This window comes from Candoia aspera, chromosome 4 (genome assembly GCF_035149785.1).
Source record: "Candoia aspera isolate rCanAsp1 chromosome 4, rCanAsp1.hap2, whole genome shotgun sequence".
In the NCBI taxonomy this organism is placed as follows: Eukaryota; Metazoa; Chordata; class Lepidosauria; order Squamata; family Boidae; genus Candoia; species Candoia aspera.
The window spans coordinates 1,186,971-1,201,761 of NC_086156.1; the positions used below are offsets into that span (position 1 = coordinate 1,186,971).

General features: G+C 57.6%; 1 protein-coding gene across 2 annotated transcripts in view; it reads right to left on the minus strand.

Moving 5' to 3' along the window:
• Window positions 1-1,675: 1,675 nt before the first annotated feature.
• The window catches only part of DHX30 (DExH-box helicase 30), a 34,054-nt gene continuing 20,938 nt past the window's right edge, over window positions 1,676-14,791 (minus strand). For both annotated transcript variants that reach the window (XM_063303211.1, XM_063303209.1), the window contains 16 exons: window positions 13,591-13,946; window positions 12,476-12,599; window positions 12,193-12,342; window positions 10,952-11,104; window positions 9,932-10,750; window positions 9,355-9,433; window positions 8,810-8,914; window positions 8,448-8,623; window positions 7,372-7,578; window positions 6,690-6,771; window positions 6,420-6,613; window positions 5,894-6,053; window positions 5,158-5,315; window positions 4,726-4,829; window positions 4,500-4,639; window positions 1,676-3,403 (listed from right to left, as the gene is read on the minus strand). In XM_063303211.1, coding sequence (XP_063159281.1) covers window positions 3,168-3,403; window positions 4,500-4,639; window positions 4,726-4,829; window positions 5,158-5,315; window positions 5,894-6,053; window positions 6,420-6,613; window positions 6,690-6,771; window positions 7,372-7,578; window positions 8,448-8,623; window positions 8,810-8,914; window positions 9,355-9,433; window positions 9,932-10,750; window positions 10,952-11,104; window positions 12,193-12,342; window positions 12,476-12,599; window positions 13,591-13,946 — 3,243 coding nt within the window. In that variant the 3' untranslated portion in view covers window positions 1,676-3,167. The remainder of the gene's footprint in view (window positions 3,404-4,499; window positions 4,640-4,725; window positions 4,830-5,157; window positions 5,316-5,893; window positions 6,054-6,419; window positions 6,614-6,689; window positions 6,772-7,371; window positions 7,579-8,447; window positions 8,624-8,809; window positions 8,915-9,354; window positions 9,434-9,931; window positions 10,751-10,951; window positions 11,105-12,192; window positions 12,343-12,475; window positions 12,600-13,590; window positions 13,947-14,791) is intronic.

Genomic DNA, 14,791 nt, shown 5'->3' on the forward strand with positions numbered 1-14,791 from the left:
AACACATTACATTGTCACCTACATAAGAATGTATCAAATTGGGCCTATAAAATTGCCTGTTCTTCTCAAATGAGTGCATGCCTAAAGGAAATATAGTGTGTCGTTTTTTGATGAGTAGAATAATGTTAAAAAATGGATAAATCACACATTTCTTAAACCCAGGCTTTGATATCTGGGGTAACTATATCTCCCAGTAGAATTTGTGCAAAGGATGCAGGGCTTCTGTGCTCCCACCTTCTGAAGCCACGAAGTAAACAAATTACAACGTGGCCCACTGGCATGACATGCCTCCCACCCACTCAATCTCTCTGCTTGTGGGGAGGGTCCTTCGCCCCAAGCCCCGGCTGAATCTTTCACCGGTTGGAAGGGAGCTGACAGAGGGGATATTCTGTTTAATACTCGGAAAAGCTCCACACACCGCTTCGCGTGACCACCAACATGGCCCTTGCGTGACGGGACGAACAATTGGCTACATCCAACTGAACCATAAGCCAGCCAGCTAGGTTTGGGCTTAGCCAGTCGCACCCTGTCGTAGTTTGTTTCGTTAGAAAGCTACATCGCTTAAAGGAAAAGAGATTTGTCCCCCTTGCCCTGCCCAGCTGTTCACTTTGAGGTGGGTAAATCGGTTGTTTTCTTTTTGGTTCAGTTCATTTTTTGCCTACCGAATTAGTTCATTTGGGCCCTCTTACACAGAATTTGGCAAATATGCATTTTAGTATGTGCATGAAAGTCCATCCACTCCTATCGTGATAGGTATTTCTACATGAGGTTTTTATTATCTATGCTTTTTTTTCAACTTCTTTCCGTGATTTCTTTCACCCATTGTTCCCTAATTGGGTACGTATCTCCTAATAGTTGGGAACTGAATTGCAAAATTCACAGAAATCCAGGCTGACGCCCTTGAGGGTCCCCTCCTTCTACAACCTCTCATGCCTGTCACTGCAGCCACAAGCCCAGAATGGGCAATCCAGAAGGTCCAGGCGAGGCCCACCTTCCATCCTTGGAGCCAGCAATGAAATTTGACAAGGCCAGCCCAGCAACTTTCATCCCTCCCCTTTCCACCGTCAGCTTTTTTGAGTTGCGGCTGAGGACGTCCCCTAGCAATCAGGGTGTAACTCAGAGGCTGCCTTGGCCTTCAGAACACGATGCCCAGGGGCAGATGGGGCCTGTTGTGAGTGCCATCTTGACTTTTTTGACCACACCCTCTGGCAAAGCAGGGTCTCCCCAGGGGCCCAGGCACTAGCTTGGCAAGAACCTCCACCTCCGTTGGAAAAAACAGTGAAGAAAAACTCCAAGACGGTTCCCAAAATGGGGGCTACAAAACCCCTCTGGAGAGGGTCAGGAAAAAAAGTCAGAGGATGTGGCTCCTCCCAATATTTGGAGGCTTCGTGCACCTCCCTCCTCCTGTCAAACCAAGCCAGAACGTTCTGCCAAAAGCTGAACCCCATTTTTCTGAGAGGGTGGTAATTTATATGGATAACAACGTTTAGCAATTCTTGACCTACAATTCGAAAACAAAGCAAAATACTCTTGACTGCTTCCCACACTAAAACCTTAGGACACTTAGCATCCTCCCCACTCCAGCCATTTGGGAAAAAAAGATGGTGCCTCTTGCTTTTCGGCGCACACACACACAGACACACACGCACAAACAAAAGAACCAAGACAGCTGCTCCTTTAACCCCATTTATTAGCTTTAATCTAGGTTGTAAAAAGGTTCCAGGACAAGTAACAAGCACTGGCCTATCCGAGCATCAGAGTCACGGGTTGATCTGGGCATGTTCCCAGCAGCACTTGGGCCCTCCAGCGGGTCCCGGTGCAACCAGCGGCTGCCCCTCGCCCTGGCCAAAAGGGCACGGGTGGAGTCCGAGGGCGCCAGCACACACACCAGTCTTCAGCCGGGGGGGCACAAGGTGCCAGCTGCACCAGAGGAAGGGGCGTGTGGCGAGCCACCTCCTTCTCCCCGGCTTGGGCAAAGATGCGTCTGTGTTCTTGCAGGGAAATCATCAAGGCTGGGCAACCAAGCCATGGTGGCGGCACGAAGGGCAACTAACTGGGCAGCGAGCTTCGCTTTGGAAGGTGGATGGGCTGCCTCGGGACACGGGACTGGGGATTCCCAAGCCCCAGTGGTGCCGGTGAAACCACCTCCCGCGTCCAGGGGATCTTCCCCAGAAGGCCGAGCTAGTAAATCAGTTCACTGGTCCTGCCTTCCATCCGCAGTTGTGTTTCCGCTTGGACGTTAGGCATCTGCCACAAAGCCCGGGCACCGCCCCAAGGAGGCTGGGTGCCTCGCCCTGGGGCCTGGCAACCGACGGCCTCAGGGAGAGCAAGCCAAGGGCTGAGGACTTGCATGCGAGAGGCAGCCTGGCACAAACGCTCGAGCCACAAGAATGCCAGGCAGCCTCTTGCCCGCTTTTGGGGCCGGGGGGCTTCTCGGCCACTGAACTGGAGCGCAGGAACTTCTCCCAGGCCTGGCCTGACTCGGGGGGAATGCAACCAGTTCCAGAAACCTAGCTGAGATTCCACAGGCAGAGATGCCTCTGAGTTTGCGCTGCCTGCATAATCCTGGCAAGAGCTCGCGCCTTCCAGCCTGGCCTGGCACAGCAGCAATCCCAAAGAGCAAAGCACGAAGCCCCCTCCGGTCCGTTCCCCCTGAACCGGGCGAGTGCTGTCTCAGTGCGCACAACGTACGTCTTGCACGGGCTGCGTGCCGCTGCTCTGAGCCTACCCCTTGGCAAACAAGGGAGCCTCGATCCACCACCCTCGCATCCCGAGGTTCGGCCCGTCTTGCGTTGCTGTCTTCAGAGCCGGGAAGCGTGGCAGCCCATTCTCGACCGGGCAGAGCAGAATCCATCCTTGCGCACGAGCCCAATGGGGACAGGGCACCCACGCGCAGGGAGTGAACAAGGACCATCCACCACGCCGTCCGTGGAAATCTCCAGGCGTGCGACCGGCGTCCTTCGCTACTGCTTGCAGGGAGGAACGGGTGCTTTCTCCCCGACTGCCGCAGGGCGACGCCAACCACGGGAGATCAGGCCCCGGGAATCTTCTGGGATGAGAGAGATGATGTCACAAGGGATAAATAGAACTTTATTTAAATAAACATATCTCAACATCTTTGTACAAATTACAAGTCCCCATGTCCAGGTCCTCGGCGGTGGCCAGATCTAGGCTCCAAAGCTGCCTGTGGGCCCTTTCAGGAGGTCGACCAGGATGTCCAAGAGCTGGCTGTGCTGGTGATGGAGATCCCCGGGAATGGCCGCCATCTCATAGCAGAGGCAGGTCTCCACCATCCTGGACAGCGCCGCCCGGAAGTCGCGGAGGAGCCGGATGGTGTAGGAGTCCCCTTCCAGCACCAGCAGGTCACTGTCCACCAGGGAGATGGTTGCGCGCCAGCCGTCGTCTTGGGGAAGAGAACAGGGAGAGGTTACGGGGTGGTCCCTGGGGAGGCCGACAAGCGGCTGCGGCCTGACCCACAGCACCACTGGCTCACGTCTCTGTTGGAACCCTTCTTAGAGGTAGTCCTCGCTTAACGACCATTTGTTTAGCAACGGTTCAGATTTACGATGATGCTGAAGAAACCGACTTCTGGTTCTCACACTTATGACCATCACAGCATCCCTGCAGTCACATGATCATGATCCGGGCACTTGGCAACCAGTTCACATTTATGACAGTTGCAGCGTCCCATGGTCACATGACTGCAACTTTCAACCTTCCTGGCTGGCTTCCAGCAAGTAAAATCAATGGCGAACCATGTGATTCACTTAATGACTGCTGGGTTGGATTTGCTTAATGACTGCTTTGCTTAGCAACCAAAGTTCTGGTCCCAATTGTGGCTGTTAAGCGAGGACTACCTGTATTCTGAAAATCTCGCTGGACAGAAATCTTATCCCTTTATGCTCGGGATCATCACTTTAGGGGCAAAGGTTCCACATCTGATCACTGGTTTCCGACTGTAACAACGCTGGCTCAGGATTTATTTAGCAGCAATACACGACAGCATTAGAACCGCCCCAGGGTGGACCAGACCCTCGGCTGTCTAGTCTGGCCTCCTGGGTCATCCTGGGGCCAAGCCGATCTCGGGAGCTTGCTGGCTCGGCCTGGAGGGTGAGCGCCTTCAGTGCCACCCCTTCCTGGCCCCCGGTGCTCAGGGAGTGTGGCCTCCAGCGTTGTGCAGCCGTTCAGGTTGCAACCTGCGCTCCAGATCAGCAAGGCGAAGGAGCGATTCCTCTTCCTTGCTCTCTGGAGAGCTGCTTCCAGGGCACTCGTGCAACGGGCAGGGCTCTGGAAAGCCCTAACAAAGGGTGCGAAATGTGACTGGGAAAGAGAGAGGACGCTCCAGCCCAAGAGGGAGGGAAGGAAAATCCCTTCCGGGTGGTCTGAGCCACATGGCCAGGGCAGTGGGAAGAGGGCCAGACGTTTGGGGCATAAGGCCCCAGTTGCCCCGGCAACGGGCACTGCTCTCTCCACCGAGGGGAGGGGGACCGGCTCCTCACCCCGCATGTGGACATCCGTGTCTGTCATCAGCAGCACGGCCAGCGGGTGCACCTGCGAGGAGTCGCGCACAAAAACGCCCCCGTTGGACTTGACCGCCATGAAGTAGGTCAGCCAGCGGCTGTACAGCTTGGAGGACTCCCTGGAGGGAACAACGAGAGGGCGTCTCACCACCGGCCGCGGCTCTCCGCCCGGCCAAGAGTAGCCCCACGCGGGGCCACCCCCCACCTGTTGATCGTTGACTTGTGCAGGAGGACGGTCCCTGCCTTGGTCCGGTACGTGTAGCTGTTGGGTTTGAACTTGCCCTGCCTGGTCACTTTCCCTTGCCGGACCTGCAGGAAAAGGGGTGCTTGTGAAGGAGAGTGCAGGCTGTCGGAAGAAGTCCCTTGATGGGGACCGAAGGCGGCTCGGAGCCTCACCGACAGCGGAAGGGAAAGGAGAACGCCTCGCTGTTTCCCAGGCTCCCTCTGGGGGCTCCACAGGCTCCTGCCTGCCACAGCCCGAGAACCCCCCAGGCTGGACTCTGGAGCAGGCCAAATGCCAAGAGGCGGAGAAAGGGGGGCTGGCGCTGTCCCGGTGGCCTGGCGGAGCCAAAGGTGAGACTCCGCAGGGGCCATCAAAGATCGAGGCCCTGCCCCCAGGGGGAAGGGTCCCTCTCACCTGGATGAGATTGGGGTACAGCCCAGCCATAAGGACTCCCTTCACCAGCTCCTCCTCCTCACTGTACTGGTTGCACACCGACGAGGGCAGGAGGCAATCCGAAGGAGTCGGCACCAGGTAGGCCTCGTAGAGGTTCTCGGAGAACTGCTTCACGAGGCCTGCGGGGGCAGAGACGCCAGGGGGCTCAAACCCGGGAGAGGGAGCACCCAGCAGCGCCTCCCCGGCTATTTCGGGGGGATCCCAGAGGGAGGGAGGGAGGGAGGGAGGCAGCGGCCCTTCCGTCTTTCCTTCTTTTCACCCCCGGGGCTGGGGCTACGGCTCTCCCGCTTGGTGAAAGGTGGAATTTCTCCAGGGTCAGCCCCAACCCGCAGAGAAACTAGGAATCTGGGAAAACAAAGCCCAGGGGAAGCAGGATCACCATTTTCTGAAAGTGCATTTGATGAAGGAAAAGCTGAGCTATGGTCCAGGGCAGTGTTTCTCAACCTTGGGAACTTGAAGATGGGTGGACTTCAACTCCCAGAATCCCCCATGCTGGCTGGGGAATTCTGGGAGTTGAAGTCCACCCATCTTCAAGTTCCCAAGGCCGAGAAACACTGGTCTGGGGTGTGAAACAGCCACTCTTCCTGTGCATTTTATCCCTGCAAATTGCTTGTTTACAACTCCAGAACACCAAAACTGGGCCCACCGAGATGCTCCTTCATGGCACCTGAGGGCTCTGAAGGGGGTGGCAGCTCACCGTTGATGAAGCGCAAACTTGGGGCGTAGAGGGAGTAATCCTGCAGATAGTCATCCCGGGCACGGCTGTCCCTGCGCCGCAGGACGTCTTCCCAGCCCGCGACAGCCCTCACAAAGGCCAGGTGGTCACTGCCACTCTCTCGGCTCAGGACGGCCTTGGCCTGAGGAGGAGGAGGAGGAGCACTGTTGCAAAGCACAGGGCGCCCTCCCGATTTGGCCAGCAGCCCCCCCCCCCCGAAGCACCCCATGCAACAGAATGTGAGGGCGACCGTGGAGGACAGGGGGAAGAGATGCTGCCTAGGGACGACCAGATAAAAGGGAGTCCGAGAGAGGGTGACAGTTTAAAGAAGAAACATAGGGAAGACCCTCCCGTACCACTCAAGCGATAAATAGGGAGGGAGGAGACCTGCACTTTCAGACTTGCAAGATTCTGACAATGTAGCCTTACAATAAAGTAGAAGTAGCTCATCTGGTCGTGTTTCCTGTCTGGTCCACCTGGAAGGGCTGACACCCTGAGGGGCCCTCACCTTGTCCACCTCTGTCCGGTTCTGCAGGCTGCTGCTGAAGGGGTCCCGCGTGAGGCAGGAGACGATGAGCAGGAGAGGCTGGATGCAGCGGTAGATGGAAGCCAGCACGATCGCCTTGGCCAGCCGGGGGTCCGTGGAGATCTGGGCCAGGCGCTTGCCCAGCGTGGTCAAGGCCTCCCGGTGGTCCAGCACTCCTGGGAGGGACTCGGCATGAGTGAACCCGGGGTGGAAAGGGAGCGGGGCCGCCCCACCCGATTGCCTGCCACTCACCAATCTCCTGCAGCAGGATCACAGCCTCATCCACGGCTTTGATGTCAGGGCTGTCCAGGGCTTTGGAGAGGAACTCGACAGCCTGCAAGTCAACACCACGCACAGCATGAGGGTCGGCCCAGGAGCAGGCACAGTCCAGCCCTCCCCTCCAGACAAGGAGTGCCGGGTGAGGCCTTCCCCTTCCTGCAGCCCTGAGCCCACAGCCTGGAGCATGGCCTCCAAACGCTCCTTCGGGGTCAGCAAGGAAAAGGGCCTGTTCACGCCTCTTGACGTATCTCAAGGCTCAGGAGGACCATCTGCTATGCAGCCCAATTATGCAAGTACAGAGTAGGAAGCTGGAAGATGGTCGCCTTTCGCGCACAGCCACCAGTTTCAGGCACCCTTGGCATAATCCAAACACGGCTGGGGGAAGGAGACTGGCACAGGTATGTCCAGTTTTAGCCCTGGGACGGCAGTTTCTGCCCACGGGCTCTTGGACCCTGGTAGGGTGCCTCTGGCATTAACTGATTCTAAAACAGCACAGCCTGGTTCAAACCCGCCCTGGGAACGCCTCCTGTGCTGTTCATGCCTGCCGAGGCTGTGGCTGCTCTGTTGTAGAACTGCAAAAGGGGGAAAACGCAGAACAGGGGAGGCTCCACAGTCCTGGGACCAGCGAGGCCAGCCCGGCAGACGCCCCGCTTACCGTCTTCTCCGGCTGGTGGATCTTGGTTTGGACCACCAGGTTCTCCAGGGGTGTGCGCAGGATTTCGGGCACTTGGAAGGTGGGCATCCTGTCCAGGCGGCTGCGAGGAAAGAGGTGGTAGGCGAACCCTGACTGGCAGCGGCCGGCCCGCCCTCGCCTCTGGACAACGTTCGACTTGGACACCCAGACGGTCTCCAGGCACGAGACCTGCAAGGAGAGGAGGGGACCGTCTCTCCCACTGCCTGACCGCCCGCCAGTCGAGCGTCCTTCAGACCCTGGCAAGAGCCCGCTTGGTGCCACAAAGTCCTGGGCTGAAGCAGTCCAGGGACATTTGCCACCGGGCCCCTGCTGGTGGAAACACAACCCTACTGAGCAGGCTGAATGAACACTTTGGGGCACCTTCTGCTGCCATCTCAACCGAGCGTCGTGCCCGACAGCCCCATAGCTTGGGACTGCAGAAGCTCTTCCAAGGCAAGCACAACGCTGGAGGGTCTCCCTTGGAAATGACCAGCGGGAGGAACAAAGAACATGTCAGATCCCTCCGATCAAAAGGTCCCCAGAACCCTTATCGGAGCATCTTCCATCACCTCCTTATCAATGGGGCAGGCGCCCTGTCACCGGATGGGAGGGGGTGTTGGGTTGGAGTGTGAATTGCATTATTATGGCTAGAGATTTATGGTGGTTCACATCAAGGCCAGCCAGTAGAGATACACCAGCAACACCACCTGGATGGGAAGGGGGGTGAGATACTTTCATGGGAAAGGGAGGCAGACATGGGAATGTAGTTTTAAATGTATGTTTTAGCGGGAATTCCCAATTCGCAGCTTTACAGTTAAACGATCCTGGTCTCCTGACTTCACTGTGTGAATGCTTGAATGGTCTAGTGCTGAGAACGAAGGCCGGAAAGAATCTCCTGACTACTAAGAAGCTTCGCAAGGACCCCGCTCCTCCCACGTGTTTCCCAGCACCCACAGGTTTAATCACAGGGATGCACGGTAGGAAGAACAGCCCGTGGCCTCTTCCACAGGGCCGGGAAGCCACGCGCACGGCTGAGAGCCTGCCTGGCTCGGGCCAACCTTGGTCTTCAGGTCGTAGCGCTCCTCCTTGTGGGTCCCGCTGTCCACCACGTGCACAATGTCGTTGATGGTGATGGAGGTTTCGGCAATGTTGGTGGCCAGGACGATCTTTCGCACGCCAGGAGGAGGACGCGGGAAGATGCTCTGCTGGTCCATCATTGGGATATTGGAATGAACTAAAGAGGGGGCGCGGTGGGGGGGAGGAGGGAAGCAACGACTGACATCAGGCCCCCATTTTCCCCAGTAGGTGTCGGGATGTCCTCAAACTTTCTGGAATTGCTGGGGAAGGAGGCTGGCCCTGCACTCTCCAGAGGCAGCTGAGCTCCGGTTCCTACCAGCCCCACCCAGAACAGCCTCTTCACCTGGCAAGATCAGATAGCGGCTGTTGTGCGATCCAAGGATTTCCACGAGGCGCTGCTGCATTCCTTTGATCTCTTGCCAGCCGGGAAGGAAGCAGAGGATGCCGCCTGCAAAGAACGAGGAGAGGAAGGCTCGCCTGCACCGTCTGATCCTCGCCCCTAGGAAGGTGCCGGGCGGCCTCGCCCGGGCTTCGGACTCTGACCCGAGAGCAGCAGCCTAGGTGTGAAGCAGCGCTGAGTACCCACCGACGCTGCTTTCTGCTCCCTGATTCTGCGGGTCTTTAGAGGCTCGTCCCACTCCCAGGCAACCCCCCCCCCGAAGCTTCATTTTACGTGGGATACAGCCAAGGGATCCACAGGCAGCGCGAACCACGCTGGGCTGAATTCACCGTAACCGGGGGAGGGCTGGCAAGGGTCCCCTCACCCCCCAGACCCAAACCCAAGCCGCCGTCTTATCATCACACGCAAAGCCAGGCAGATTCAGGCAAACTGGCTGCAGGCGAGCCACAGTGGCCGAGGGGGAGGGAGGGAGGGGGACGGCGACCCACCTGGCTCTCCGTGGGCATCGATCTGAAGGACAAGGTCAGTGATCAGCTCAAGGTCGAGGATGCACTCTTCGTCCGATTGCTGGGGGTGACGGGGAGGGTGGAGTTTGAAAGGGGAGATGGCAATGGACCTGCCCATAGCTCAGAGGAGATGGTACCTTTCCAGCACGCTTCTCCGCTTCTTGCCACAGGGCCCCCAGCCCCCACTCCCCCTCGTACTCATCCTCCCAGCCCCCTTTCCTCAGTTTCTCCTCCAGACTCCCTTCCCCACCCTGCTGCAGCTCTCTTGCTCAAAGAGTGTGGCACAGCTACAGTTTTGATGTGCCCATGGAGAGCAGAAGCTTGGCATTCAGCTTGCCTACCACTGACTGAAGCCTTTTCAGGCACACTCTGTTGATGCAGCTGGCAAATACTATTTTGGAACTGCAGCGAACATCAGCCCCTCTTCTCCTAGAATGCGGCTTCCTGCCCTCCACGGCAGCCTGCCCCCTGACCTCTTGCTCACCCGTTTCCTCCCCAGAGCAAGTGAAAGGGAGACCCGAGTGCCCCCCGCACCCTCCCAGCTCGCCTGAGCGCCCACCTTGATCTCGTAGTGACGATGCCGGCCCAGCATGGCCATGATCTCCTCCAGGTAGTACTCCTTGACCGGGTACATGAAGCCGGGCACCTTGACCACCGGGCAATCTCCAAAGTACTGGGAGAAGCGCTGGTTGTCTCCGGTGGCGCTCATGAGCACCAACCGGAGGTGCCGGTTCTGCTTCTGGATGCCCTTGAGCAGGATGAGCAGGAAGTCGGTGTTGACGTCCCGCTCGTGCACCTCGTCCACAATGACGTGACTGACCCCCTCCAGGCGGGGGTTGCCCTGCAGCTTCCGCAGCAGGATGCCCACCGTGCAGAAGAGCAGGGCCCCCCCCCGGGCAGGCGGCTTGCTCTCCAGCCGCACCTGGTAGCCCACGTTCCTTCTCATGCTGGGGCCCAGCTCCTGCGCCACCCGCTGGGCCACTGAGATGGCACTGATCCGCCGGGGCTGCGTGACAACCACGTTGCACTGGGCGCCGCGCCCTTCCAGGATGAAGTGTTCCAGCAGCAACTGGGGGATGCGGGTGGTCTTCCCGCAGCCGGTATCCCCAGCGATCACCACCACCGGGTTCTGCTCCACGGCGGAGAGGAGAGCTTCCTTGTGGGAATCCACGGGCAGGGGGTGGCTGTCCTGCCACAAGGTGCCCCTCCGCTTCCAGAGCGCCAGCAGGTTCTGACTGAGGCGCACCTCTTCCGATTCGGACAGGGGGATGTAGGTCTTGCCCGTGATGGCGTCACTGATGGCCCCCCCGCTCTCCTTGCTCAGGTTCATCATGTCGTCTGCCAGCCGTGGCCTGGACTCCCGGCTGTCCACAGGGTACTGGGGGACAGGAAGGGCAAAGGGGCCTCGTGACCTGCGGCCTCTCTTGCAAAACCCCCGCCCCCAGGAGTCCTGGCCCTGCAGCCAACGGACCAGAGGGGCACCAGCTGGGGCTGTGCCGCCTTGCCTGGCTCTCCCCCAGCCCCACCAATGCCCCCCGCTTTCCCTCGGCTGGGACCCTCTGATGTCAGCCAGGCTTACGTGGTTCAGGTAGTTTTCGATCTTGCGCAGCGTGGCCTCGGGGACTTTGATGTGGCAGGGCTTCCTCTGGTTCTCCCCCAGCTCCCGTAGGGACGTCATGTTGTACATGGCGTGGCTCAGGGGATTGTTGTTCTTGTCCACCAAGCCGAGGCTCTGGGCGGGAAGACGGGCGCTGTGAGGCAGCGGGTGGGCTGGGAGATGGGGCTCCCCGAGAGTCAGTGGGGAGTCAGGGCAGGTGCTCGGAGACCAGGGGATGGGAACAGGCCGTGAGGACGCCGACCGGCTCCGGAAGAAGGAGGGGCTGGGGGAGAAGGGCGGAGGGAGGGGAAGGCAGGAGGGGGCATTGTCCCCCATCCCATCCCAGCACTTTGGAGCTTGTAAAGATGAAGGTGGTGGGGCTGACGCTCTCCGAATGGCGGTTATAAAGCAGGGGCTTGGTATTTATCTCCCCAGCTGAGAGAGGAGAGAAGGAGCACAGGAGAGGGTTGGGATATGCAAGGGGAAGGAGGTGGCGACCAGAGGATGCTTGCAGAACCTTGTCTGTCCTTTGGAGGGACAGAGAGCTCAAACATTCTGTATTTCTGGGTTCAGCATTATTCCCTCTCCTGTTGTGCTATCTCAATTGTACAGCCAGACAAACGTGAAGTAAAATGCAATAAATCAATAATAAATTCTAAGCAGGCGAATTTTTTAAAGTTTTTTTTTTTAATCCCACCTTTATTATTTTTATAAATGACTCAAGGCGGGGAACATCCCTAATACTCCTTCCTCCTCCTGTTTTCCCCACGAACAACAACCGTGTGAGGTGAGTTGGGCTGAGAGAGAGGGACTGGCCCAGGGTCACCCAGCCGGCTTTTGTGCCTCAGGCGGAACTAGAACTCGCAGCCTCCCGGTTTCTAGCCCGTTGCCTTAACCTCTTTGCTTCATTCAGTATAGTATAGACCGAATGACAGCTTTTAACCTATTGATGTTAAAATTATTTTTAAATGGAAAGTGAGTTATTGTTTCATCTAATATGGCACGTGCCCCTCTGGACACAATGCACAGAAGAGGGAAAATAACGTCAGGAAAGCTCTGGAGCTCAGAAATGACTCTTTGGAAAAGCTGCCGAGAGGGGATGTTTTAACTGTTTGAGCCAAAAGGAAAGTAAGGGCCAAGGCTGGGCTCTGAGTGCAGAGGATGCGGTCTGGCTTGACCAGGGCCCGGCTTCCTCCAGCACGCCTGCCATGCCGGCCACTCACCTTCAGCTTCTGGCAGGCCAGGGCGGCGGCCTTGTTCTCCGCTTCCACCTTGCGGCGTCCTTTGGCAGCGAAGGTCATAGGGCACGGCCAGCGGAGCGTCAGCTTGCAGATCTTCGTCTTGGTGCCAACTGTTCGGAACTGCATGTACTCCTGCAAAAGGGATGGGTTTGGGGGGAGGGACTGCACGCACCCCTCCCGCACTCCTGATCCGTCCCACCCCCTCAGGGAACCGGCCTCTCCGCTCCAGCCCTGGCAGAATTACCCCGTCTGGGTAGCAACTCACCTTGACGGTGGATGAAGAAGTGGCAATTTGGATGACCTGGGCTAGGAGGTTTTTGGGCAGAGGAAACTGAGTCAGTGCCCGGAGGGCAGTGTTGTCATCTGCCATTTCCAGCGAGAACCCATCCCTGCAGGGGAAAAAAGCAGCCAGGGTGCCACCTCTGGCGGTTCCATTGCCCCACAGCCTCTCCAAGCACCTACTGCTGCTGCGCTTCTACACCGCGGCGCCTGCTGTATTTCGGGGAGCATTGTCCCACTGGGCTTGATGCCTGCGCATTAGTAACCGTGTTTAAATAAGATGGATTAAAGATGCCAGTTACAGACGGGGCAAATGTGACGGGAGGACCCTGGAGACGGCTGGTGGCCCATGAGACAGAGCCCCCTGCCCAACCATAAGCAAGACCTCCCCCAACCACGTCTTCCTGGTTTTCTTTTTTTTTTCCCTCCGGAGCCCAGGGGCCAGATCCCTGTTTTTTTTTTTACTCTTCTCTGAAACAGGAAACTGAGGATGGACATTCCTAACCAACAGCTTAGAGGGACGCACATTTGAGTGAGGCTGGGGGCAACGGAGGACCACCCAGAGCACTACCAAGCAGGTCTTTCATGCTGCCCAAGTAGGGAGGCGCTGAACTGTTGCATCACATTGCCCAGCAGAAGCTCCTGGCATTCTAGAACAGCGTTTCTCAACCTCTGCCACTTTAAGAGGTGTGGACTTCAACTCCCAGAATTCCTCAGCTAGCTAATGCTGGCTGGGGATCCTGGGAGTTGAAGTCCACACCTCTTAAAGTGGCAGAGGTTGGGAAACGCTGTTCCAGAGTGTGCCCAAGATGATTCAGGGCCACCTTCAAGGGAGCACTGTGGCCAAAGACCCAGCTGGAGTCCTTGTTTCTTCTGATCGCCTGGAGAGTAGGGAAGATGCAAGCCGGGTGGCCCTTCTCCCCGAGGCTACCACGATCCAAGTAAGAGGCAGATGGAGGAGGACCCCCAGGGAGACACCCCAACAGCCAATGGAGCGTTCCAGGCGGGAGGCTTCTGGGGACCCCTGCCCCCGTTGAGAGCTCCGTCCCCAGCAAGGGCTTGCGAGTTCCCCTGGACAGGCCGATGCCCCGGGGGTGGTACCTAATGTCTCTGGGAGGGGTGTGAGCTCCCGGCTGCGCCATGGAGAGACAGTCGCTGACATCAATGGCGTCCTCTTCGAGCTCCCCCTCTTCGAGCTCCCCCTCTTCGAGCTCCCCCTCCTCCAGCTCTTCAGTTCGGATGGGTTTGGGGAGCTGGCTGTGCTCCAGGGGGTGGACGGGGTCCTCAGGCTCCATCCGCCTCCAGCAGGTTGAGATGTCGGCCAGGGAAGGGCCGGACTTGGAGCGCCAGTGGCTCTCGGAAAGCCACCTCTTGTCAGGGCAGCCCAGCTGTTCGGCAAGGACGCGGTACTTTGCGGCGTCAAAAAGCTCGTTCCGGGGTCCCAGCAGGCCCCAACCCTGGAGTGGGGGAAGAGAAGCTGTCAGGACTGCAGCGGCAGGGGAAGGGGAAAACGGTCCGTGGACTGTACAACAGAGGACGAGATACGTAGGCACAAGCTCCTTCTCAGCTCAGGCACATCAGCAACCTGCCACTTTTTGGCACCTCCAAATCCCCCCTGGTTAAGCTTACTGGTCAGCTGAAAAGGTCTTGACCTGCTCAAATACATACAGTTTCTTTGTATCAGATGAGAATCAGTATCCTAAAAACTGGCCCTTCTGCCAGTCACTCTGTCACAATTGGTTTCCCAGTGATGGATCTGAGATACGCTGGGGCTGGACTCAGAATGTCTGTATGCAGAGCACGCATCCCACCCTCAGGCCACGGAGTCTCACGTCTGGATTTAAAGCTGCAACTCAGCTTGGAGAGACAGCAACCGTGTGTGCGTGTGACAGATTTTGAGCAGGGGTGAGAGGGAGGAAGTGAGGGACGATTTACGGGCTGGATTCCCACATCACGCTAAGCCATCATATCATTTGCTTTTCCAGGCTTCATACGTTTTGTACCAATTTTGGTTTATTCGACAAACCATACAGGTAGTCCTCGAGTTACAACAGCAACTGGGACCGGAATTTCCATCGCTAAGTGATGTGGTTGTAAAGTGCGATGTCATGTGACCACATTACTTAGAGTTGGCAATCCTGGCTCTCCCTGTTGCCGTCGTAAAGCAAAAATTGCGGGTCATTAAGTGAGCACCTCCTTGCGACTTCCTGCTGGCTCCCCACAAGCAAAGTCAGCGGGGAAGCGGGCAGGCAGTTGCGAGTCTGGGGTGGCTTGCAAGCAGGCTGGCAGGCAGAGAAGCGGC